The sequence below is a fragment of the Pleurodeles waltl genome, chromosome 2_1 (assembly GCF_031143425.1).
Source record: "Pleurodeles waltl isolate 20211129_DDA chromosome 2_1, aPleWal1.hap1.20221129, whole genome shotgun sequence".
Classification (NCBI taxonomy): Eukaryota; Metazoa; Chordata; class Amphibia; order Caudata; family Salamandridae; genus Pleurodeles; species Pleurodeles waltl.
The window spans coordinates 380034791-380061552 of NC_090438.1; the positions used below are offsets into that span (position 1 = coordinate 380034791).

General features: G+C 45.7%; 1 protein-coding gene across 7 annotated transcripts in view; it reads right to left on the reverse strand.

Annotated features, from left to right (window-relative positions):
* Positions 1–26762, reverse strand: part of BCORL1 (BCL6 corepressor like 1) — an 860657-nt gene that overhangs the window by 501029 nt on the left and 332866 nt on the right. For all 7 annotated transcript variants that reach the window (XM_069212828.1, XM_069212837.1, XM_069212844.1 and 4 more), the window contains one exon: positions 16482–19211. In XM_069212828.1, the coding sequence (XP_069068929.1) occupies positions 16482–19211 (2730 nt within the window). The remainder of the gene's footprint in view (positions 1–16481; positions 19212–26762) is intronic.

Genomic DNA, 26762 nt, shown 5'->3' on the forward strand with positions numbered 1-26762 from the left:
TGCCCCTCGGTCTCTTGTGGGTCTACGCGCCTGAAACAGGGGACGCCCCTGTCGTTGCTGTGGCCTCCGAGACCAGTGAGGGGTTTGAACCCTCTGCTGGAATGGGCGTCTGTCGTACGGCCTGTACCTCCGCCTGAAGTCTTTCTTACGTTCCAGGCCCACTGCCCTCATAGTGTCCACCTCTGTTTTCATTCGGGCCATCTCTTCATCCGCGTGGGTACCGAACAACGAATTCCCGCTGAATGGGAGGTTTAAAATACGTTGTTGTGCTTCCTGTTTCAGACCAGTGAGCCGTAGCCAGGAAGACCTCCTAGCGCAGATTCCGTGCGCATACCCATGCGCAGCCAAATCCGCCCCGTCCGCCGCCGCGCTGATGATCTGGTTAGATACTAGGCCCCCTTCCTGCAAGATTTCCTGGAAGTCCTGTCTATCTTCCCTGGGCAACTTCTCTGTAAATCTGTGGAGTGAGTCCCACAGAGAGCGGTCATATCTGCCCAGAAGTGCTGAGGCGCTGGAGACCTTCATAGCAGATGCCGCCGTACCGCACATCTTTCTCCCCAGGGAGTCTAGGTGTCTGCTCTCCTTATCCGGGGGGACTGTGGAAGATGATGCCACAGAGTGTGTTTTTCTGGCTGCGGCTAAGATAACAGAGTCCGGTGGCGGATCCTTCCACAGGAATAAAGGATCTTGCTCCGGAGCTTTGTACTTCTTTTGAATCCTAGCCGGGGCAGACTTGAGAGTGGCTGGAGTCAGAAAGGTGTCCATAGTAGGTTGCAGCAAACCCGGTACTAGTGGCAGCAGTTTTCTCGAGACTGATCTGTGTTGTAGAGTCTCAAAGATAACTGAGGATGAGGTGGCCGGTTCCGGTACCTCAATATTTAGTTTCTGCGCTCCCCTTAAAAGAACCTCATTAAAAGTGGTGATATCATCCACCGGTGAGATCCTAGCAGGTGGAGAATCTGTCAGTGTGGGGGAGTAGCGCCCAACAGACGATCCTGAAGAAGACCAAGAGTGTGATCTTCTGTGTGGTGTTCGCGACCTGGTTCTCCTTCGGGAACGAGACCTGCTACGAGAAGCTGTAGCAGAGTGTGCAGGTCTTGTGGTCGGCTGACGAGGAGCAGAACGAGCCCGTCCTGCTCTAGCTGTAGGCGATGGCGTTCTAGGTAATGAGGCAGTAGGAGAATACATCCTAGAGTATTGGGAATCCGGGGATGCTGCCGGTCTATTCAGGCTCTCTAACCATCTAGGTGATAGAGTGATGGGAGAAACATGCCCCGATGAGCCCGCTCTGGAATGGGATGATGCACTCCGTATAGAGACCACCGGTGAGGGAGCTTTATCCGCTGGCTCTACTGCCTGTGACACAGCTGAAGGTTGTGTCGACGTCGATTGCTTCCTCGACGTCGAAAGATGCGATGGCTCGGCTGTTCTCGACGTCGAAGGTCTTGATGTCGAAAGCCTTGACGTTGAATGTCTCGACGCCGAGCGTCGATCGCGGGATCTGGACCTACTCGCCGTCGTGTGTCTCGACGTTGAGTGGCGAGTGGTCGACGGCGGATGTTCATGCCGTCGTGGCGATTTTGACGTCTTGTCCTTCGACGCCAAGGGGCGAGACGTTCTCGACGGCGAACGGGGAGCGCCGGAGATGGCTCGACGCCGAACGGCGGCCTGCCGTCGACGGAGATGTACCCCTGTGCTGTCCATGCTTCGACGCTTTGTCCCTCGACGTCGGTCTGGTCACCGTCGACGGCGATCTATGCCGGTGAGACGGTGGCAACGATGACGTCGATGGAGAACAAACAGGCACAATCCTACCTGTCGACGTCGATCTGGCCATTCCTTCTGTTGAAGGCCTGGGAAGTGAAGAGGATGTTGACTTTTTCCTCTCCTGAAGCCCATGCAGCCTGATTTTCTCTCTGTCTTTGAGAGTCCTCCTTGACATCTTCTTACAATACTTGCAGGTGTCAGGACAGTGACTCTGTGGCAGGCAGACAATACACAGAGAGTGTGGGTCTGACTGGGCTTTCTTCTTCCCACAAGAAGGACATTTTACAAAAAGAGATGGCATTTTCTGTCAGAAAAGACTGCCAAACTCAGACAAAAGATGTTATCTGTCGAGTAAACAAGAAAAACACTATTTTTAGGGATTTTTCTGAAGAAAAACTCAGAAAAACTGAGAGCTCAATGCTCCAGGATCCTCTCAGAAGAAGCCGGAAAAAAGAACTGACCTAACTGTGAACCAACTGTCACCTTCCCTTCACCCCTGAGGCATGGTGGGATACTGGAGGTGCTCAGGGTCTTAAAGGCACGGTGCCAAAGTTTTTATGGTTCTCCTGTGTTAACCTGCATGCAGCCTATTGGCTAAGAATGCTTCATTGTTTTTCAATGTGGTTTTTTCTATTTTTCTCTGCTATTTACTGCTGTTTACTTCCCTAAGTCCAGTTTTTGGGGCTTAGGTAGATATTTATGATCTATTGTGATTTTATAATATGAAAAAAAACAACAACAAAAAAACGCATAGAAATAAAGCATTTTAGCCTATTTATGATTATAGCCTGCATTGCTGTTTTACACATGATAATATGTATGTATTTTATATATATATGCTCCGGGGTCCCCGCACAAGGGCGGGAATATTCAATGTTTATGGCTATTGATGAGGATCCCCTGGAAGAGAAACAAAGGGAACAGGGAACCCTGGAGCCTGGAACAATGGTCCAGGAGGCTCCTAAACAAAAGAGCAGAAAGGGTAAAACGGTAGCCCCTGCTTCAGCCACCAGTGAAGATTCAAGTCCTGAGGGAGAATAATCTACTCCTTGGGTGGAACCTACACCAGTGGAGCTCAAAGCTGACACAGCTAAGCTCTTGGGTGCAGGGGTCCCACCAGGGAGGAACTTATTATGGAGAAAAAAAAACCTGTCCCACACTGGGGAGCTTAAGGCAGCAAGCTGCAGCACAAGAGATAGGAGATGTCAGTGGCACCCATAAGGTGTACTGGGATAACGGCCCCTTTACTCAGAAGCAAGGGACCCTAAAGCTGGTACCACCAGGAGAATGGTAATCCCTCTAAAGTTTAGGAAGTTTCGGTTAACTCTTGAATGGGGCATTCCTCTTGCAGACCACTTGGGGCAAAGCATTACTTGGAACAGGCTTGTCCATCACTTTCACTGGTTTCACATATCTGAAGATACGAAGGAGTTTTGGTGCTCCTGTGTCACTTATCAAGCCAGTGGCAAGTCAGGTGGCACTCCAAAGACCCCTTTAATTCCACTACCAGTGGTTGGGGTGGATACTGTGGCCCTTGCCTCTCCTTGCAGGACAGTACACCTATCCATCGAGACTCCTGCAGCTACCAAAGTTTGTTTGTTCCTCCTCCAAGGGAGCTTCACGCTCCGTGTAGCCCCGACCCGCAGCAACTCTTCCAGCAACCCAAAGAACGAGTTACTTACCTTTGGTAATTACTTTTCTGGTGGATACATTAGCTACCTGTGGATTCCTCGCCTATTGAATACTCCCATTGCGCCAGCATTTGATGGAAATCTTCTTCCTAGCTTGTGCACGTCGACGAGGACGTCACAATTGCCCACGCAACGCCATCTGACGTCATACAGGCAATAAGAGGTCCTTGTCGACGTCAGTACCAACATTTTTTACGTGCCTGAGACTAATAGGCCATTGAGACAAATAATCAATAACAATATTTAATGATATTCAAGATAAAACCATCAATTCAAAAACTCAAGATTTTTTTTTTTTTAAATAAATAAATATATACATAAATACATAAATAAACATATACAGTATATGTACAAGCCCTCAAATACCAAGAGGAGCACACCCAAGAATAACTTGGTTAGACCAGACAGGCAACGGGGAGGCGGGTGGGACCGTGAGGAATCCACAGGTAGCTAATGTATCCACCAGAAAAGTAGTTACTGAAGGTAAGTAACTCGTTCTTCTGATGGATACAACTACCTGTGGATTCCTCACCTATTGAATAGAGTCCCAAAGCAGTACCGCACTCGGTGGTGGGTGCCTGAATGGTCAAACCAAGAAATCCTGCAGCACTGACTGTGCAAAATGGCCATCCCTCCTAACCTCAGAGTCCAAGCAGTAATGCTTCACAAAAGTGTGGAGGGATGACCAAGTTGCTACCTTGCAGATGTCGACCACAGGAACACCCCTAGCCAAGGCCGAAGAGGCAGACTTAGCTCTGGTGGAATGAGCTCTTATACCATCAGGGGGTTCTTTCTTTGCTAAAGAGTAACACATTTTAATGCAAAGAATGACCCACCTGGAGAGTGTTCTCTTGTGGACTGCCTTTCCTCTCCTCTTTCCCACGTACCCGATGAAGAGCTAATCCTCCAGCCTGAAATCCCTTGTTCTGTCCACATAAAAGCTTAGCGCTCTCCTCGGGTCTAAGCGATGAAGTCTCTCTTCTTCTTTTGAAGGATGAGGCGGAGGATAAAACAAGGAAAGAGTCATCGTTTGGGCCATATGAAAGGGTGAAACAACCTTCGGTAGGAAAGCAGCCTTGGTCCTCAACACCACCTTGTCCCCTTAAAAAGATGTATAGTGGGGTTTAACAGATAGAGCCTGCAGCTCACTCACTCTTCTTGCGGAAGTAATTGCAACAAGGAAAACAGTCTTTAGGACCAATAACCTTAAGGGGCAAGAATGCATAGGCTCAAACGGGGAACCCATAAGAAAAGTCAGAACCAGGTTTAGATCCCACTGAGGCATTATGAAAGGAGTGGGAGGAAATTTGTTAATAAGACCTTTTAAAAATCTAAGTACTATAGGGGATTTGAATAGAGAAGGCTGGTCCGGAAGACATAGAAAGGCTGACAGGGCAGACAAATACCCCTTAACTGCAGCCACTGCACAACCCCTCTGTACCAGAGACAATGCAAAAGACAAGATATCTGATAAGTGAGCACGTAAGGGATCAATTTGCCTCTCTCCACACCAAATCACAAATTTAGCCCACCTATCAGCATAGACAGATTTAGTGGAGTGTCGCCTGGCCGATAAGATAACATCCACTACATCAGGCGGGAGAGAAAAGGAACTCAGGTTGCCCCGTTCAATCTCCAGGCATGAAGGTGCAGGCTCTGGAGGTGGGGGTGTAAAACCTGCCCCTGCGACTGCGAGAGGAGGTCTGCCCTGAGAGGGAGACGGAGCGGAGGGCACAGTGAGAGTTGGAGAAGGTCCGTGTACCATACCCTCCTTGGCCAATCCGGAGCTATTAAGATGATTTGGGCCCGATCTTGGCGTATTTTCCTCAAAACTCGAGGAATCAAGGGTATGGGGGGAAACGCGTAAAGCAACTGGTCGCACCAGGTCATCTGAAACGCGTCCCCAATGCTCCTTGTCCCGGATACTGGAGGCTGCAGAATAACAGGCAGTGCGAGTTCTCCCGAGTGGCAAACAGATCTATCCGAGGAAACCCCCACATCTGGAAGATTAGACGGACCTGATCTGGATGGAGACGCCACTCGTGATCGGCCGAGAAATGGCGACTGAGACTGTCCGCACGAACGTTCAAGACGCCGGCCAGATGATTTGCTACCAAGCAAATCTGATGGTCATTTGCCCAGGACCAAAGCCGTAGAGCTTCTCTGCAGAGAAGGTACGACACCACTCCTCCCTGCTTGTTTATATACCACTATACCAGTATGCAAGAAGCAAACAGACCGAGCAGACGCAGGACCTTGAGGACTGGAATGACCGCTCCACTTCGAAACATTGGAACCGACGCCTGGATGTCCTGAATCCGCTGAGGCGGAGGAAAGGCTCGATTCAATGTTGTATCCAGAACTGCCCCTATGAACAGGAGGCGCTGAGAGGGCTCTAGGTGAGATGTGGGCACATTCACTGAAAAACCCAGGTCGAACAACAACTGAGTAGTCGACTGAAGGTGATGCAACAAGAGCTCCGGAGACTTGGCTTTGATCAACCAGTCGTCCAGATAAGGAAATACTGCTATCCCCTTCCTTCTGAGCTCTGCCGCAACCACCGACATCACCTTTGTGAAGACTAGAGGTGCTGAAGTAAGACCAAACGGGAGGACCGCAAACGGATAGTGCTGCGACCCCACCACAAACCGGAGATACTTCCTGTGCGACTTGAGTATCGGGATATGAAAGTAAGCATCCTGCAAGTCGACAGACACCATCCAATCTCCATCGTTCAGCGCCAAAAGCACCTGAGCTAGGGTCAGCATCTTGAACTTTTCCTGTTTGAGGAACCAATTCAAGATCCTCAGGTCCAGGATTGGCCTCAACCAACCATCCTTCTTGGGGATCAGGAAGTATCTTGAGTAACAACCCTGACCCTTTTCCTGCTCTGGAACCAACTCCACTGCACCCTTTGAAAGGAGGACTTGAACATCCTGTTGTAGCACTAGGAGATGATCTTCTGTACAGTAGGAAGGGCTGGGCGGGATGGGGGGCGGAAACTCCAGAAAGGGTAGGGCATAGCCTTTCCTCACAATGCTGGTGACCCAGGAGTCTGATGTTATGACCTCCCACTTGTGGAGAAAGTTCAATAGCCTCCCCCCTGCAGGAGTGGAGTGAGAAGGAATTGGCGGAAGTCTAAGGCTGCTTCCCATGCTGCACCCCTCCAGAGGAAGAGGCAGAGTGCTGCAGGGTGGCTCCTCTGGTCCGGACCCTACCCCTCCCTCTGTAAGATCTATAGGAGAGAGCAGAGGTGGGTTGATGCTGGAATTTCCCTCGAAAGGAGGAGGAGGAGGAACCACGACCAAATCCTCGAAACCTCCTAAAAAATCTGGAGGAAGCAGAAGAAGAGGCTTGCAAGCCTAAAGACTTGGCAGTGGCCCTACTCTCCTTGAACCTCTCTAGAACTGAATCAGCCTTGGAGCCGAAAAGCTTATCGCCATTGAAAGGAAGGTCCAAGAGGGTCGATTGTACATCCGAAGAAAATCCAGAGCTACGAAGCCAGGCTTGCCTCCTTGTAGCCACAGCAGTACCCATAGCCCTGGCAACAGAGTTAGTCGTATCTAACCCAGATTGAATAACTTGGGTTGCCGCTGCTTGAGCATCAGAAACCAGGCTCATTAATTCTTGGGGCACCTCAGTATGAGTTGACTTTATCTCGTCCATCAGGGCGTAAATGTATCTCCCTAAAATACATGTAGCATTGGTGGATTTCAAAGCCATGCTACATGACGAGAAAGCCTTCTTCGACGATATGTCCATTTTCTTAGAGTCTCTATCTGAGGGCACAGCTGGAAAGGATCCTGGAGCAGACCGGGCTGAGCAAGAAGCCTGAACCACTAGGCTTTTAGGAGTTGGGTGCCTGGAGAGGAAGCCTGGGTCAGCAGGTGCAACTCGATATCTTCGAGCCACAGATCTATTCACCGCCGAAGATGACACCGGCTTCTTCCAGATTTCCATGATGAGATCCAAAAGAGCCTCATTAAAAGGCAGAAGTGGCTCTGCAGTTGTTGAAGCAGGGTGCAACACTTCTGTTAAGATGTTTGGCTTAGGCTCAGACACCGGCAAAGGGAGGTCCAAAAAGTCAGCCGCCTTTCTGATGACCGAATGAAATGTTGCCGCCTCCTCCGTGTACTCCCCAGGTGACGACAAGTCCCATTCTGAAGAGGTGTCCAGACCACTAGCCATGTCCAAGCCATGGAGATCTTCACGAGAGTCCTCAATCTCCCCTTCCTCCAATGTCTGCCTCCGATATTCTTGTTCTTCAAGGAGGCGAAGAGCAAGCCTCCTCGAATGCAGTCTCTCCTCTATCCTCGGCGTCGACATGGCGTCAGCAGATGTCGAAGCATGACGCCGCTCCTCGGGTCCATCAGATGCCGGATCTAACTGCGCTATGGATTTCTTCGGCGCCGAACGAGGAGTAGTACGGGCAGAAGACTGTTCCGGGGCCGGTGCAGGTCTACTCGGCGTCGCTGCCTGAGACGCTGGCGCCACAGGCACGACACCGGCGCCGAGCCCAAATTTCCCAAGGGAAGAAAGGGCATAAAGGGTACCAGTCATAGCGGAGCCGGAGCACCCATATTGAAGGCCAAAGGGCCTGAAGGATCAGCCGGTCCACCACCTGGAGCCATCTGTTGAAAGATGGAGAACATTGCATTCAAGAATGCAGAACTATCGGTTCCAGGGGCCGGGAAAGCCGGGTACTGAGGTGCCTGGGTTGGAGGCGACATCGACGCCGGTCCCGAAGTCTGCAAAGTCGGAGAAAACTCTTGACGCCCTGGAACCTCGAACACCGAAGGAGGATTAACAGGCGACGTTGGCGAAGTCGGGGAAGTCGGAGATGCCAACGGCGTCTGCGGTTGGGGAGAGACGGTGGGACTAACTTCCCAAGTCTTCAGACGTCGTGTCGAAGGTGACCTCGATCGCGACCTCTCCCTACTCGACCGGCGTCGAGATTCTCGACGACGCCGGGAGTCTCGATGACGCCGATGCGACTTCGGTGAAGACGACTTGCGGTGATGTCATTTCTCCTTTTTCTTTGACTTCGCCAAAAAAAGCTTGGCCTCATGTTCTTTCAAGGCCTTTGGATTCATACGTTGACAAGAGTCACACTTGTCAACGTCGTGGTCGGAACTAAGACACCACAAACAGTCAGAATGTGGGTCCGTAACTGACATTTTGCCACTGCACTCGTTGCAGGGCCTGAATCCTGACTTTCTTTGCGACATTGTAATGTCTCAAAGCAAAAACAGCAAAAAAACTAACTACGTTGAGTAGTAACAGTAGCTCCCTCGAAGAATAACCGTTGATCGAATGGCACAGAAAAAAGGGAACTGACGTCGGCACGTCGGCGAGGACCTCTTATTGCCTGTATTACGTCAGACGGCGTCGCGTGGGCAATTGCGACGTCCTCGTCGACGTGCAGAAGCTAGGAAGAAGATTTCTGTCAAATGCTGGCGCAATGGGAGTATTCAATAGGTGAGGAATCCACAGGTAGTTGTATCCATCAGAAGTCCCCTGTCTGCAGCTCCAGCAACGTGGGACACTTCTTCAGGTGTACTGAGTGGGCCTTAGATACAAGTAGTAATGCACAGCTATCCATATTTTATATTTTTTAATGGTATTGCTGTACACAAATTAGGGAAGGTGCTCTTGGAAAAAAACTGTCATATTTAACTGGTAAACTAACAAGCTAACTTAAATGGTAATGTCCTTAGATTCAACAGACGTGAACATGAACTAGCAATCTAGTAAATGAAAGTTGATTACCCGCATATTCGAGTTCATGAATAGTAAAATTAAATAAAAAACAGGACCCAGAGCACTTCTAGATGCTCTGAAATTGCAAACAAAAATAGGCTTTCAGAATGCATTGGCCAGCTAACCCTTCAGCTGCCTTCTTGAAAAATGTTGCAGGAAATTAATGAGAATGAAAATAATTGCCCATGCAGACATTTATAACATGTCAGTGGGCCCAATGCATTTTTTTAATAGTAAGCCGATTCCTATAATTGGTCATAGAAATCTTCACAAAACATGGACAAGCCAGAGGCAAAGGCGATATAACAAATACTGCAGTGCTCACCACTGCAGCTTAGACTTTCATGTAGACAAATGGGAAGTGTCTTGGTAAGAATTCAAATGCTTGAAAACAAAGATAGCAATTTTAAAATGAATTGTGTGTTGAAGACCAAACTTACAATTGAGATGGAATTAAGGATAAGGAATGGATAAGCCACTCCGAAAAATCATGACCAGCATAGCGTTTATGTATTAAATCCTCTGTTATTATTTAAAAACGATTTCAAATAACTGAGAATTGGCCAACAGAGAAGAAAGACAAATACAATGTCGCAATTAGATAAGACTGCTAGCAAAGGAGTAGAATAAACCTAAGTGAAAACAATTGCAATTATCCATTAACACAAAAGAGATGTGCCTTTATCTTAGTCGAAAGACCATGTAACATTTAATTATATGGCATACCATTTTCTTATTTTATATGTTTGGACTACTCCGTGTTTTGAGAAAGAGCTTTTTGCTCTTTTTGGTAATAGCGAGGGATTAGACCTATCCCATGCGCTTAATTAAAAACGTGGATATTTGATGTTGTGAGCTCCAGCTAACCAGACAAGCTGCATCCTCAAACAACATATGAAGCTGTGTATTAAAAAATATAAAAGCCAATTATTTTCCAAACAACCTGGCTGCAACTCCATACACAATCTTTTATGTGAATGAACTTTCAGGGCATACTGATCCTTAGCTGCTAAACGTTACAAGGTTAGGGTAAAAATTCAACCTCAAAAACCCAAAGAACGTGTTTTAGGGATCCTGGCACTTAAGAGACATGGCTGTAAGGCATCCTTTGAAATAAGCTGCTTGTTCAGTTTATTGAGGGATGCCTCGAAGGAAAATACAGGCAGATGATCTAGTCCTCTATCATAATAAATATACATCACATTTGATTTCTACTTCCAAAGATTGTTTGATGTGGATACATCAGCCACCATCAAGTCTCTAGTCGTGAGACCTCTGAAGCTCTAATAGCCCCTCCACTAGGTTATTCATCGAATAGAATCACAACATACCTGGGGGGAAAGAGCAAACAAGACAAGATACTCATGATAAAAACTTCCTTTGAAAAACAAATAGGAACAAACAAAAAACTGCCAGCTTAAAGGTATTTTTGAAAGTTGTCTGGGCTGCCTAATAAATGACTGAAGAAGCACTGAAGCCAACAGTAAGCATGCGGGAGTGATCCACAGTGCTGGACGCGATGGCTAAAAATGGAACAGACGGCTACTATGCAGCATGAATGCCACTCATTGATAGATTGCTTCATGGTGAACAATGACTTTACCGACCTCTTCCTGAGACAGAGCATGGGGTGATGTTGAAAACCTCACCTAGATGTTGAGGGCCTCACAAGGACACTGAACTCATCCAATGTCAAGAGCATTACCATGACGTTAAGGCTTCATTCCTCACATTGAGGGTGCGTGAGGACTGTAGGAAGGCGCTTTGAAGGGACTGTTCGCAAGGTATAACAGGAAGGGTCAGAGGGAAAGAGCCTCAGGTGGATGTACATCTCCATGGCTCTTTTGCTGTCCTGGTCCTTAGGGTGGTTGAAAAATCAAGCAATTGAATTCAGTTTAAGTTACCCCCCCCATCTGCCTACCACAGGAGGGGCAGAAAACCCACTAGGCACCATGAATGAAGTGAGGGGACCGATTGTATCGCCAACTACTGTTTATACTTCAAATAACTAATAAAAATTGATTTAAAATATGAACAAAGCGAGGGGCAGTTCACCCACCTCTAGAGCTCACACAGACTTTCTGCTCTCCAGGGGCAACAGGTTGGTAGTAGGAAAGAGGACAGCAGAAAGCACAGCAGACACAAGGGTACCTATTATCAAAAGTGTACACTCCATCAGACGCAGCGTCCTGATTTGCCTAAGGCAGGCATATGTCATCACTACAGAAAGTAAAAGTAGAAGGAGCTCTACAGCGTTTAGTTATATAAGGTGTTCGGGAACTGAGTGACTCATGGTGAGACCTTTCCCTCTTTCTTGTAGTCTGTGAGGAGATGGAACACTCCCTACTTTCTTCCTCAGAAACTACAATAGCTTTGGTTTTAAGTTTTTGTAAAGTATACCTTCACTGTCTTTGAGGGTTTTTGTAGAAAAAGCTCTGTAAATCTTGCAGCCTCACATCTCATGGGATGGATGAAGACAATATATACATTCTTTGTGTGGATCTTCGAAATTGAGCCTTTTCTTACCAGAGGTGGCACAAGGTCTGAAGAGTCCTTTCTTCACCAGTTCTGACATACTGGAACAGAGAAATAGATGTTTGAAAATCACCAATTCTGGAAAAACTGAGCAGATCTCAGGGAGACTTCCCTCACACGCAACATGCAGTGAAAATCTGAGGGAAGATGCCTCTGTTGGGAGTGTTCTAAGGGTGCTGAAGCCTGACCGGTCATTGTTCAACTTTGATCCTTTTTTAAAAGGGGCACAGCTAGACTATTAAGCTGAATTTTGTATTCCCTTAACAGCCTAATATACTGATATATGCTGCTTACTATGATACCATGGGCCTCCCACTTCGACGACGGGGAATGATTCAAGCATGCGAATCGATGAAAGGTACCCCAATACTATAGAATCACTGTGCATGTGGGTGAACTTCACACATGCCATACCACTGGAACCAAAACTGTAACCATATGAAGACCATATTGATACTACATTGACTTCACGTGGTCCACGTTCTGACCGGTTTCCGTGACAAAGGTAGAGTATAATTTCAATGGGAGAGGTGTGGGAATGCTGGTTGGTATAACTTGTTAATCCCTGCTTATTCTGGAACTTTCTCTTCCAGAAAGGTGAGAAAATTCTCTGACTTGAGATAAAGTTTGAGGTATGCAGGCCATTCTGGGTAAGCAAAATTAGTGTGATCCATGCATGCCGCACAACCCTGGACTCACACAGAATCTGGGGTTGGTAGGTTTCCCTAGGTGTTGGCCAACTCCAGGCCCAAATAGAGCAGGCAGATTCTCACATAGAACGACTGAAATGCAATGGAAAAATCTTGATGTTTTCTTGTTGCATTCCTGGAACTTTATTGTTACGGGCTATATATCCATCCACACAAGCAAAGTACCGTTTTTATATTGACAAGTGTTGGAATGCTGAACGTTTCTTTAGATATTTTTTTTCTGGTCTTGCTTGCCAGCATAAGCAATTTCCAAACAGGTGGAAAAGAACAACACCAGTATGATAGAAACAGCAGCATGATAATCTAAAAAGCAGACAACCATTCTTAGTGGCAACAGCAAGAAACTCCCACCTTTGCCTTACACTTTGAGGCAGAGACAAGGAAGGACTCTGAGAAATTCATGACATGCACTAATTGTTTTAAGTCTGGCCTAGAGACAGCTTCCGTCACATGTCGCTCTAGCCTGACATCATAAAAAACATTCCTAAAATAATACACCATTTACACATACATATATGGGCTTTTGTTCATTCTTAGTCATTCACTGGTCTGTTCAACTGCCATTCACATTTTGCTTCCAGCCACCACATTACACAAGGAAATGGGTCTGCCAACTCCAACCATGGCCTCTCTTGCATTGTGAATGACTGTATTTTGCCTGACCACATGTGAACATACACCTACAACCTACATTTACATTGACAAAGGGTTTATTTTGTAGTCTTTATATTTTTGTTTTTTAGTCATCCTTGCATATTTAAAGTATTCAGTTCACTGTAATTCAAAAACAATAACACCCTTTCTTTGGTGCAAAAAAGAGTTATGGTTTCCTGTGACAGACATAACAACAAAAAATTGAAACAAAGAGGGTTTAAGTTCTAGTTCAAAGTACTCCAAGCTGCTAGGAACCATGCACTTTTCGGTTAAAATTATAGACAATGAATTTTTATTTTAGATATTTATTGCAAGTATTGTAGCCACAAGGTTTAGGCAGCTCTAGGTTTTTTCTTTTTATGACACATGCTTGCCATAAAAGCAATTAACAATTACCCAGGGTCGCACCTTGCAAGGCCAGACATATTGATTTTGCCAATGATCATCTTTTCCTCCCCAATGGAGAGCCCAATCTCTACCCATTCCTTCAAATGAATGCGGCTGCTATATAAGCAAAACCAAAAGCAATATAAGTTGGTTTCCGCTGCCGTATTTAAGTATGTGCGGGGCACAAATGGGCAACTATTTGTATATTTCTTACCAAAAAGACCCTTTTTCAGTCCAGGATCTCAAAACAGAAGCCAGACCGACACGTATTTATACATTCTTATTGAACAGAATGAGAAATAATGGTATTGCTGGGTTCAGCTATATTTATGTTGCAAACATTCGCATCGCATACTCTCGGAGTTGGTGGACACACGCACACCTATGGTATCCCTGATTTAGAAGGACAAATATTTTATCTGACCCACTCACATGTTCTTGTATGAGAAGAAAATATTTATATCTGCACCACTCTTTCACTCTGGTCTTATTATGTTTTGGTACTCTTCTATTATAGCAGTGCTTAAATGTTTATAAAATCCCAACTTTAATGACTTTTTCACATATAGTTTCTTTATCGGTGCACTTTGGTCTCCCATTTCAGATATACTCCTTAAGGTTATCACCAATACAACTGTTTCTGCTCCACACGGTTTCCTTCATTGCGCTCTTCCAGGTTTTCTTTTACTTCTAATTGTTCCTCTACCACCCACTTTACTACCAATGCACTGTCCACTAAGTACTCTGATCCACTTCTCCTCGCTACCACACATAATATTTTCCCTCTACATCTCTTGCTTGCTTCTTTTCCCTGCTCCACTGCCACTCAGTTCAAAAACATCTCCATTTCCCTTTCCAAATGCTTTCACCTAGGTATTTTCTGCTTCCTTCCAGGTGAAGAATCAAGAATGTCACCTCATTCTCCATTTCCAATTTTCACCTTTAGTGATTTCCTTACCTCTTCAGGACACAATCAATTCTTTCATTTGTAGACCCCATCTAGGTCTTCCAGTACTCAGACCTTTACGTCAATGGAAATACATAATCCAATTCACAATCAGACATAGCCATTTAACACACAATAAATAGCAGTGCACCGAGTCACCAGTACTACAGTTCTTCATCCGTTATAACCCCACTCCATGTCTTTGTCCCAGACCTAATGCTTTCTACAGTCTTTACCCAGTTGTACTGAGTACCACTAATCAGGTGGTACTGACCACTAAGTTCAGGGCAGGCTTTAGGACTGGTGGCACCCTATGTAACAGTTTATTTTGGCGCCTCCCACCTCATGACCTCCCTCTCGGTTTCACTTACTACAACACGGCAAATGTGGCCCTCTTCTCTCCAACGCTCCCCTTTCACATGCATCCATGTGTTTTAAAGCACTTGTAAAGGCTGGCTTTACTAATCCACTCAGCTATCCACATAAAATATAGGGGCATATTTAAGATGCCATAGCGACATTCTAACACCACATTAGCGTCATTGTGTTTTATGCTAATGTGACGTAAGAAGGCCAAAAACGAAGTGCCATAATTACAAAGTGGTGCACTGCGCCACTTTGTATCCCTTTGCGCTGCAATGTATGCAAAGGTGGCATCCCCCCATTAGGGTGGCAAAAAAATGGCACAAGGAAATCTGAAAGATTTCTTTGCGTCATTTTTTCCCGGCACTTTTAACACCTGCTCAGAACAGGCGTTAAAATGAGGCTTCCATTGGTTACAATGGGCCTCTGGGTGCTTTGCAGGATTAGCATAAAACAAAATTACACTAATCCTGCAAAGCACCGGACTACTGTAAAAAATTCTGACACTAGTCCCCTAGCTACCACCATGGTGCGCCGTATTTTAAATACAGCACACGCATGGTGGCGCTAGGGGAGTGCTAATAGCGCAAGAAAAGTGGCGCATCACTGTGTGCAGCGCCACTTTTTTCAAATAGGCCCCATAAGGGCATATTTACCTGCCCCTATTGCCATTTTAACGCCACATCAGTGTCATTTTTTTTAAAGCTAATGTGCATTAGAAGGCCAAAAACGCTGCACATTATTTACAAAGTGGTGCAACGCATGCATTGTGCCACTTTGTAACCCTTTGCGCTACATTATGCCTGCGCCAGGCATAATGTGTGCAAAGGGGGCATCCCCCTGTTGGGGGTGGGGGGCCAAAAAAATTTCGCTAAGAAATCTGAGATTTCTTTGCGTCATTTTTTCTGGCACTTTTAACGCCTGCTCAGAGCAGGCATTAAATGGAGGCTTCCACTGGTTACAATGGGCCTCTGGGTGCTTTGCAGGATTAGCATCAACATTTTTGATGCTAATCCTGCAAAGCGCAGGACTAGCATAAACAATTCTGACACTAGTCCTCTAACTACCGCCATGGTGCACCGTATTTTAAATATGATGCACACATGGTAGCATTAGGGGCGCAAGAAACGTGGCGCTGCACTGCTTGCAGCGCCACTTTTCTTAAATATGCCCCATAGTTCTGTTCTGTTCTTTGCAGCAGGCATATTAACCCTCTACTCTACCTTATGTTGAGTCAAAGCTGCCACTAGGCAAAACTCTCATCTCTCTACCTAGCAGGAACATTAATCACAAGAGGTATCTTGACATTTTAATCGTTTCTTGAAGTCTGGAGGCACAAGGAACTTTTCAGCAGGAGCTTTTAAATCGCAAGTTTCGGAAGTTATTGCTAAACACAGCGCCACCCTGAGGTCAGCGCCCGGTGCAGCCGCACCGCCCAAAAGCCGGCCCTGACTATGTTACAAGCAATTTAAACAAAGAAGTTTAAAAAGGTGACGTTGCACCTTTCGTCCACAAATGCCAGACAGGAAAACAAAAGTGTTTTCAAATATATGTAGTATTCCAACATCATGTGAGCATACAAAAAGGAAAGAAAGAATTGCCAGAGCTGCATGTTACACCTGCTCACAAATAATGCCTTGTTGGTAGTTTAAAATTAAAACAGCTCACCTTCCTCTTGTAAGTTTTGCTAGACACTTCGTCTTCTTCCTTCATTTTGCATTTTGATTTCTTTTGAGCCCTCTTCCCAGAAACATCCTCCATCTGCCGCTTCGATTTGCGTTTTATTCCCAACTCCTTGTTTTCTTTTTTAATTTTGTTTTTAACTTTGGCTTTTGTAATGCCACCCAAATTATTCACTGGCATCCATTCTGCTCTGCTTTGAGAAGTGGGTGACCCATAAGCCTCATCACCGTCAGTCTTTTCAATTTTCACTTTTGTCAAGTCCACTTCATGCACACAGTGCACAGGCTCGACATTCACACTTTTCCTGCGACTGTGCCGGGACATCTCATCTTCTGGAACATTTAGGCCCTTTAGGTCACGGTCTTTATTTAGCAAAGGTGTATCTTGGATATTTCTGAAGTTATGGGGATTGTTTGTGGGCTGATCGTGTGATAAATAAGTAGCCAGCACCTTGTTTTTGGGTTTACTGTCCCCCGATTTTCGACCACAGTTCATTTTAAAGCCATCAATCTGCCCAATGTTAGTCTTGCTTTCCTCAGGTCTGCCAATGTTACTGTTTTGGTCATTGGTTGCATTATTCATGACCGAACTCGTGCTCTTACTCCTTATATTACATTCTGTGGTGACTCCTACTTTTGGCAAACTCGAAGGAACAAACTTTGGGTGATCATCTGCTCTCAGTTTAGGGACCAAGAGGTCTTCACTTATGGGTTCTGTATATACAGGTTTGCACATCACACCTTTTGCTGTTGGATCATCTTTCAGAGAAGTTGGCCCCACTGTTCGTGAATGACATTCCAAATTCCTTTCACTAGACGTTCTAATCGGTAATACAGTGGTATCAGAAGGTTTGGTGTTGGGTAGTAGGATGCATTCACCAACTGATGAGGGCATTTTAGAAGCAGCACATGGATTTTGGAGGGGCTGCCCAGTAGTTGAGATACCAGTTGATACAGAGACCTGATGTGTGGGCCAACCAACTGGTAACACATGGGAAGTGGAGGAGTTTCCATTTCCTGGACACTTAGTTTGGACAGTTGCCTGTACTGGCGTATTCCACAAGGTCGTTTCTTTTGCTGTACACACAGAGGTCATAGACGGGATCTGTCCAAATAGAAAGGATCGGTTAACTTGTTGTCCTTCTATACTGGTACGAATGGCTTTCTTTGCACAAGCACCTGGATTTTTTTGCTCCCCTTGATCTATGATAGAGATGGATTCCTGTTTGGCTAAATGCCTCAAATCACTATTCATTTCCACAGTAGAGTCTTTTCCGATAAGTAACGAGGCAGGCACAGGATTAGCCACCCCAACATAGGTACCTGGTATAGTGCCAAGTAGAGAAGCGGAACGTTTTATCCAAGATGCAGAGGAGCCCAACACCTGAGAAGAACGAGAGTCACCATTTGTCAAGTACTCTGGGAAAATTACAAAGGGTGCAGGAGCACCAATATTTGATGTCCCAGTGCTGCTGGTGTAGCTACTCTGTAAATGACGGCGACTGCTGCAGTCTGACTTAGACATCACAGTGGAGAGAGCAGCTTTTCCACTTGTGTGGACTGGCGTTAATACTGGCATTGGAGGAGTTTTGCGTTGGTTGGGTGGGGTATGTTTTTGGCGGTTAGACTTGGAGGAAAGATCAAGAGGCATTTCATTACAATCTTGTGGAGAAACCATCTCACGTTCAAGTTGCGGCGGCGACTTCAATGGGGAAAAGGAACCAGAAGCTCCATCGGTATTCTGATCTATGTGACCTGGTGTCCTATTCAATGAGCTGATGCTCAGCAAAGGAATAGGACTTCCACAATTAGCAGGAAGAGAGGAATGGGATGAAGGACACTGCTTGTTGGGAAGTGCTGTTGATGAAGCAGAATCTGTATAAGAAGGAGGACTGTCCTTAACAGGTGTGACATTGTTAGCAATGCTGGGTGATGCAGATGGTGCAGAAGTGATGATCTTAGTAATATCCAAAGAAGCTACCTTGGGATCAGAAGCTAGGGGTCTTCCCTCTGAAGAGGCAAACGAATATGGATGCAATTCTGTAGGAGCCATAATGCCAGTAAGACATCGCTCTGGAAGGTATGATGGCAACACTGGTAGTGTAACAGAGGATGCAACGCCCAGAGTGCTTGGAAGAGAGGCGACACTGAGAGACTGGCCACAAGTAGATGGTGGTATATAAACCAGTGGCTGGTTTGGTGTTAAAATTGTGCCAGATTGAAAAGGCAAAGGCAGTTTCTGCACAGCAGGGACCTGAGAAGTAGAGAAACAGATTCTGCTCATAAAAGGAGTTAGGTTGCTGAAGCCGGAAGAGACAACTGGATGGATGCCCAGTAGTGGCTGTCCTGCCAACTGTATCCCAGGATTTAGTGCAGTCTTGAGGTTTGTAGAATGTTCAGCATCTACTGATTGAAGACTAGCAGAAAACGCTTCTGGCTGATGTCCTGTCGGCAGGGCTGGGGTTCTTATGGATTCAGACTGTGCGCTCTCCAAGACTGGAGATCCTGACAAGGTAAAATCAAGCATGATTAAATCGTCTTCACTTTTCAAAGGCAACTCTTTATCACTGGTGTCTGTTGCTATCAGCTTTCCTGCACAATCCAATCTTTGAGGATCTGGTGGTCTCTCCTGTATTTTGTGTCCTGTTTTTGCTTCCACATTGCTCTCTTCATTGACCATTTGGGCATTCCTGCAGTTATCTGTTGTGAGCGCCACCTGAAACAGACAAAAAAGCTTAAGATCATTCATATGGCTGAAAAGTATTCTTAAACTGATGCATTTACAGTCACCAACCCTTTGGCGAACGAGCATTCTCTCCTCACCAATTTTAAATGTGAGAATATTATTAACACAACAGAAGTTGATTTCAGGGACATGATGAGTGATGGTATTGAATGATACACATCAAAAGAATCAGTACAAATTCATCAGGACAGTAACCGCTTTTTATTATTTTATAACTATTCTCTATCTTTATGCTCAGGAGCAGGAGAATATGGTCAATAACATTTTTTTAAAAATGCAAACCTATTTTTAGTACAGTGTTAGCCACATCAGTTAGCAAAAACAGAATATTTTGCTACTTAATTAGGTTTTCACTATGGATCAATAGAGGGGGCTAAGAAAACATTGTATGCGGTATATGAAACAATGGGTACCTTAAGATCATATTGTTTAACATTCTAAGTAGTCAATCTGTAGTTAAGGCAGCCACCCTAATGTCCATAGGCTGGTTACAGATCCATAATCAACAAGACATGCCAGATTTTACTGCATTTTCTTGAACCAGAAAAAATCCTATTCTTTAATGGCGTTCTTTAATCCTGCACCTAACTGAAGGTAATCACATACACTATATAAAATAACCTATATACACTGAGAGAACCATAAAGGGAAGTGGTGCATGTCCGGTCAAGATTGCAGATACTACATATAGAACTGCACTGTCTGCTTTAAGAACTCAGCAGTTTCTGCTTCCCACCATGCACTGTCCTGACAGTTTGCCTCACAGCATCAGTTCATTTTTTGGCTTATGCTGAGTGGATCTCCGAACACTCTGCAGGTTTCAATACCCATTTTCGCTTCCGTTTTTTCCATAGAAATTAGGAAATTTGCACTTCACTCGACGTCTTTTAAGACCACTGACATTCTTCACTCATTTTTTTAAATAAGAGGGAATTTTTCCACTGAAATGCCATCATGCTTCAAGAAATGCCCCTCCATTGGGGGAAAATGCGCATTTTCCGTCCCTGCACTGTGTGTGTGGTAGATCTTCCTCCCACACACTCCGTTAACATTTCAGAACAGAGAAAACCCAGTACTTTTACAACCTTATGTATGCTAAAATTAAATAATTCTATGATCCAAGTTCTAAAGAGGTAAATCAATAGGAGTAACAGAATTACAAAACAATGGTCCCAGATCAGATAAAGAGATTCTAGTGAACTAGTCTGGTACATGTTCCAACAGTAGGTGTAAACACTTAAAGACAATGCTTGGTAAAATGTGCTAAGAAGTCCCGGGGTAGACGTTCACAAAACGAATGATGCAATTACGAAATTACGCTGTTTTAGCCCTTCTGGAGTCATGGTTTAGCTAGCCACATGTTTTCTGTACAACCTCAGTCAATTCTGACTCCATTATGGTTTTGTCCTTGTACAGAAAGGCTACAAATAGTTGCAGTCGGGATAGATATGGAAATCTGTTCACTTATCCGGTTTGAATGACATGAAACTGGTCATATCAGCTTCGATTTAAAGCACTAGCTACAAGCTATTCAAATGTGAAAGAAATACAAATTGGTGTTGAAGGTACTTAGGGCCAGATGTAGCAAACTTTTGCGAGTCGCAAATGGCCCAATTCGCAATTTGCGACCCCGCAAAATCGGAAATGGGATGCAAAAATCCAATTTCTGACTCGCAAAATGCGATGCGAGCCGTGACCGACTCGCAAAATTTGCGACCTGCAAATAGGAAGTCGCAATTTGCGAGTCGCAAACCATATGCAATGACTAGTCGCAAAAAGCCCATTTTGCACTTCCAATTTACCACTAACTCAGAGCAGGTGGTAACCATTACCAAAGTATAAAAGGAGACCCAGAAGGCATCTGGGTTATTCAAGATGGCGGAGATATACCTGATAGCAGTGAGGAGGAGAGCCCACGCCGCCCAGCAGAGGAGGAGGAGGAGCCAGAGATAGGAGAAGATATACAGAACAAGACAGACACTCTTCCAGCAAACTGAGGAGGAAATGTATGATAATATAGACTTAGCAGCGCAGCTATACTAGATTTAATAGAATTACTCAAACCACTGCTAGAACGCCAGACTGTACGCGGCTGCGCCATCCCTACGCATGTGCAAGTGCTATGTTCACTGCACCTCTTGGCCTCGGGTAGCTCTCAGGGGGTCATTGCTGTGGCAGGTGGGGTATCCCAAAGTGCACTCTCACGGTTCTTTAGGGCATTCCTAGACGCCTTACTCACACACATGTCCCGATACATATACCTACCCAGGAATGAGGCAGAAATCAACAGCACCAAGTTGGAATTTTACATGATTGCCAACTTCCCCCATGTCATAGGGTGTGTAGACGGGACACATATACAAATATGCCCTCCTGCAAACCTGGAATATCTGTTCCGCAATAGGAAGTGTACCCACTCACTCAATATTCAGGTGGTATGTGACGCCCATTATATCATCACTGACATGGTTGCCAAATTTCCAGGCAGTACTCATGACTCCTACATTTTTAGGCACAGTGGGATACACCAACGCCTGGAACGTGGGGAGTTTGGAGACGGATACCTCCTAGGTAGAGCTGATTACACCTTGCAGACATACACACAGGTCAATGTGCAAACCACCCATGCCTTGCTAACATTGTACGTTTTGTGCCAAACAGGTGACAGTGCATATGCACTACGTCCATGGATACTAACTTCGTACTTAACACCCAGCAATGAGACAGAGAGGCGATACAACAGTGCACATAAGAGGACCAGGAACATGATAGAACGTACCTTTGGACTGCTGAAAGCAAGGTTCAGATGCCTCCACTGAAGTGGAGGTGCCCTCCAGTATACCCCAATAACAGCTTTCAAAATAGTTGTTGCATGTGCTATACTGCACAACATTGCCACCCTACGTGGGCTTCCTCTTACCCCTGAAGACCCAGATTCTGAGGATGAAGAGCAAGAGCAACCACATCGCCATCATGGGGATAGGAGCATCGAAAATCAAGCCAGACTGAGACGGGAACACATTGCAAACCAATACTTTGGAAGGTACGTGCCAACTTTTACCATACTCACCAATGTAACACACCAAGAGTCCATGTGTAAAGTGGAAAGAACAAGTGATTTAATAAGTGCAAATAACCAAACTATGTACAATAGGAACAGTTCAGGGGCTTCAATAGTCCACCTGGCATGGGACACGTTGACATCATGTGCCCCAAACCCAAGGACAGTGTGGAGCTCACACCCTACAGCGGGCTCGGCCAGCCTGGCTGGTACTAGGGGGGTCAGCAGTGCTCTGCCTTGTGCTTCCACTACGTAGCACCCTGGTGTCACCGGCAGAGACACTGCTGACAGTGGAGCCCTCCTCACTGTCCTGTGGCGTGTCGCCTGTGCCCCTGGCCACCTGCCGTGCCTCCATGAGGTCCACTGCATGGCTGAGACGGCCCAGTCCCCGTGCCACATCACCAGCAAAGTGGCCCATGTCCACCTGGAGGCTGACTGTGCGCCTAGACAGCCCTGTTATGTTGACAGCCAGCCTAACTATAGAGGAGGCCATCCTGTCCAGGCGTTGCAGCAGCTGGCGGCCCCTGCGCCGTGCACTGTCACTCTGCGTTAGCAGTCCTGCCACTAGTTGGCGCATAGACAGTGCAAGGTCACCCGTGTTGGTACCGATCACCTGCAACTCCGAATGTACCTGCTGCATACTGATGGCATGATTGCATTCAAAGCGCCGCAATACCCCACTAATCCTCCTTAATTGTTGGTTTTGCAGGCGCTGACCCCATAGCAGTTGGGCCTCGGTTGGTGATGTGGAGGCATGCCCTGACTCTGCCTGCCGCTCTGCTGTGGATATTCTACGTCGCCTGCGAAGCGGTGGAGGACCTGTATTGTCTGCCGTGGCACTCTGGCTCGTACCTGGTGCAGGCTCACACACCACTGTTGCAACAGGTGTTTCCTGAGAGGGCATGGTGTCGGTGGTGCAGGTACCAGTGGTGGCTGGTCCTGTTGTCTCCTGTGTGTGCTGGCTGACCATTGGCCCCTGGATGCTTGGGCTGGTGGGGGTGTCTTGTGGGAGACCTGTGGGACATTGGGAACACACTGTCAGTGTCTACTATCTGTTATCAACTTCCTAATAAACTATTGCCTATGAACTGCCTACTTGACTACATTGCCCATAATGCATCATTCTGGTGTTTGCTACTCTGAAATGGAGTTATCTTGGTTGTGCATGCATGCCCCTGTGTACAAGGTGGGTGTGGGTATGGCATTGATGAGGGTACATGCATGTCACATGGTACTCACCGGTTGATGGTCCTGGTTCAGAGGTGTCCAGATCTCCCATCCCGCTTACAGCCTCAGGCTCTAGGGTCTCTTCTACCCTTTCATCCAGGGGTGTGGGTGGTGGTACCGTCGATGGTCCCCCTCCTGTGCCTCTCATCTCCCGGAGCCGCTCTGCCACCCTCTCCTTGGTCCGGGAGCGCAGGTCATACCACCTTTTCTTCAGTTCTTCCACACTCCGGTGGCTGACCCCCAGGGAGTTGACCTTGTCCTGGATCTCCTGACAAATTATTTTCTTCTCTGTGTCTGGCACGGTGAGGGCTGCCCTGCCAAACAGCTCGTCATGGTGCTGACAGCACTCATCAGTCAGCACCTCCAACTCCTTTTCAGTAAACTTTAGCTTCCTTTTCCTAGGATTGTCAGCCATGGTTGCAGGGGCTCTGTTTGTTAGCTGTGCTGAAGTTGAAATGGGTGTGGTCCTCCCTCCTTCCAGGTGTATTTGTAAACTTCCTGGCTGTGATGTCGTCATCATGTGCCAGGAAGTGTTTTCCTGAGTGTTCTGAAGTGTTTTCCAGAGTGTTCTGAAGTGTTTTCCAGAGTGTTCTGAAGTGTTTTCCAGAGTGTTCTGCAGCACCTGCATTCAATTTTCAGCACAGTAGCTATTTGCGACACCCACTCGCAAATTACGAGTCCGTTTTTTGCACGGTCGCAAAAAGCGACCTCGAAAAAAGTGGACTCGCTATCTGCGGTGCAACACTTCAAGCTAGAGCTTGTCAGATTAAATGGTGCTTTGTTTTCAATAATAAGCAAGGCATCACCAATTTCCTCATATAGCCCTTAAATTTTTTTCAATCTAGCTTCAGACTATGTATCCCAGATTATACCCAAGAAAACGGCTGGGAAGGAGAGCACATAAGCAAACATGACAAGTCAAAAGAAGCATCGGGATCTAACATAATATTCAATTAACATGGCTTGTTCAAAGGATGAGAGATTCCAACACAGCTGCTCTTTGCACCTCCACCACAGACAATATCTCAGGAAAGCACCACACAGATTTTTCTTTAGTGAAAGCAGCACAACATTCACCGGGAACAGTACTTTCATACACTTCGCAAGGCGGGAAACAAAACAAGCTAGCATCCTGGAATAGTGATCCAGAAGCCTTTTGACAAAGGATAATACTTGCAGGCGTGTTTACCCTTCTTCCTCCACACACAGTGAATGTCCTGAAGGTTGGTCATGGATATGGAACTCTCCAGCTATCACAAAAAGAACCAGTTTCTCCCACTCTATGTTATTGCTGACTCCATATACATCAGTCCTATTCTTTCTGTCCATTCCTATGTCGTGTATACACAGATGAGTGATGGGTGGGCTATGTGGAACAACTTTTCCTTGTGAATAACTTGTACATACTAATTCCACCCACTACCTTCATATTCACAGGAAGCTGAAGAAAGTAAAGAAGTCCTATTCTCTTTTAAAGATACTGCAATAGAGAACTGAGTGGTATTTGCTGTGGCATGCAATAACCGAGTTTCTAATACCTCTACCAGCTTCAACAAAAAATCTTGAATTCGCTACTCTTGACAAAACCAGGACTTAATCGGGATACCTTGAAAAACAAATGGAGAGCAAGAGCATTGCTTTTCTGGGGTCATCAATAAAAAATAACAGTAGCAACACATGTTAGTGCCCAGTGAAAGGCTGAAGACCCCAAAGGCATCACACACTTACAATTGTTAGGATTTCATTAGGTATCATGGTAAATATGCATCCCGTAAGGAAACTGGTTTCAAATTAAGTATTTTACCTCAGAAGACAGCATGGGTTCAGAATGAATGACAATCTGCCTTGAAAGTGTCACACAGATTTCCTAGATGATAGCAGTGAGCTTGTAAGAATGAATTTTGTGAATTTTCTATCTCCGGAACATGTATTGTTTCTTATGAACAAATTTAGTTGTTTTCCCCACTTTTACAGTAACAAATAGTCAATAGGGACCATATGCATCACACTAATATAGAACATGAGGAATTGCATCACACAAAACCATAATATACCATCCATTTCCCCCAGACCTTCCCATGTTTTCTGGGGCACCTTCTGGACATGCAGACAGACTCATCAAGTTTAGAACAACAATCCATCACTGCCCTCCACCTCCAGCTTGCCATGGGGGTGAACACCAGTGTTTAGCAATGTCTGGTTTGACGAGTATTGTCCCAAAACCCAGGAAAGTGCGATCTCCCTGTGACCCCGCAAAAATATTCCACAATATCAAGAAAGGCTAATCTTGGGGAAGGCTCCACGGATTCCCCAATCACCTACGAGAGATTAATAAACACTCTCCTTCAGTACCTCATAATAAGGGGGCATTCCCATGTCAAATGGTAGAAGTGGGCCTCTTCAACTAAGGAATATTTTAATGTATGTATATATAGGATTAAAGACTAGAGCTTCCTAGAAGTACCATAATAAATTAATGTTGCACACCTGAGGGTAAATGTACGGCAGTACCTTTCTGTTGCCCAAATCAACCTTGGACTAAACCTATTATGTCCATGCACTTCCAAAGAAAAGGACAACCAAATGCCAGAACTTAATAGGCAAGACAGGCTCAACTGGTTTTGTGATGAATAAATCTACATGTCTATGGATAACAACATTTGATAAGCTATTAGTGGCAGGCCACTGCTCATTGAAATCTGTTGATGATGCAGATAACAAAACAGTTACCTGCAGGAGTCGATTTTCATCTTGAAGAATTTTCCGGATTCACATGCTATGCATTATTCCTCCATCTAATGGTTAGGTCTGGAACTATATTTTCTGTAGGGTTTTTCTTCTGCGTGGGAATCATCTAGTACAATTTGGTGCATGCCAAATGTACGGCTGCAAGGCCCCGCATGAATGCTATCTTCCTATGTTTTCTTAGCCTCAGTAACATTCAGTCCTTTGGCTTGCTGCTTTTTGAGGCCCCTCTGTTCTATAAGCTTAAGACCCCTCATTTCAGGGGGGGGGGGGGGGTTTGGGGGAGAAAAAACAGGAATGCTGCATATAAAGACAGAAAATTATCTGAGCTGCAAAACTATTCTTACATGCAAGTAAACATTTAGCTTTGCAGTATGCATCTTGTCTGGATTCACATGCTGTGCGCTGATATTGTACTAGTACCCTTTTTAAGTTGGGAGACTGGACTGAAAGCTATCTGTCCTGTGTTTCATTTCTGCATGAATGTC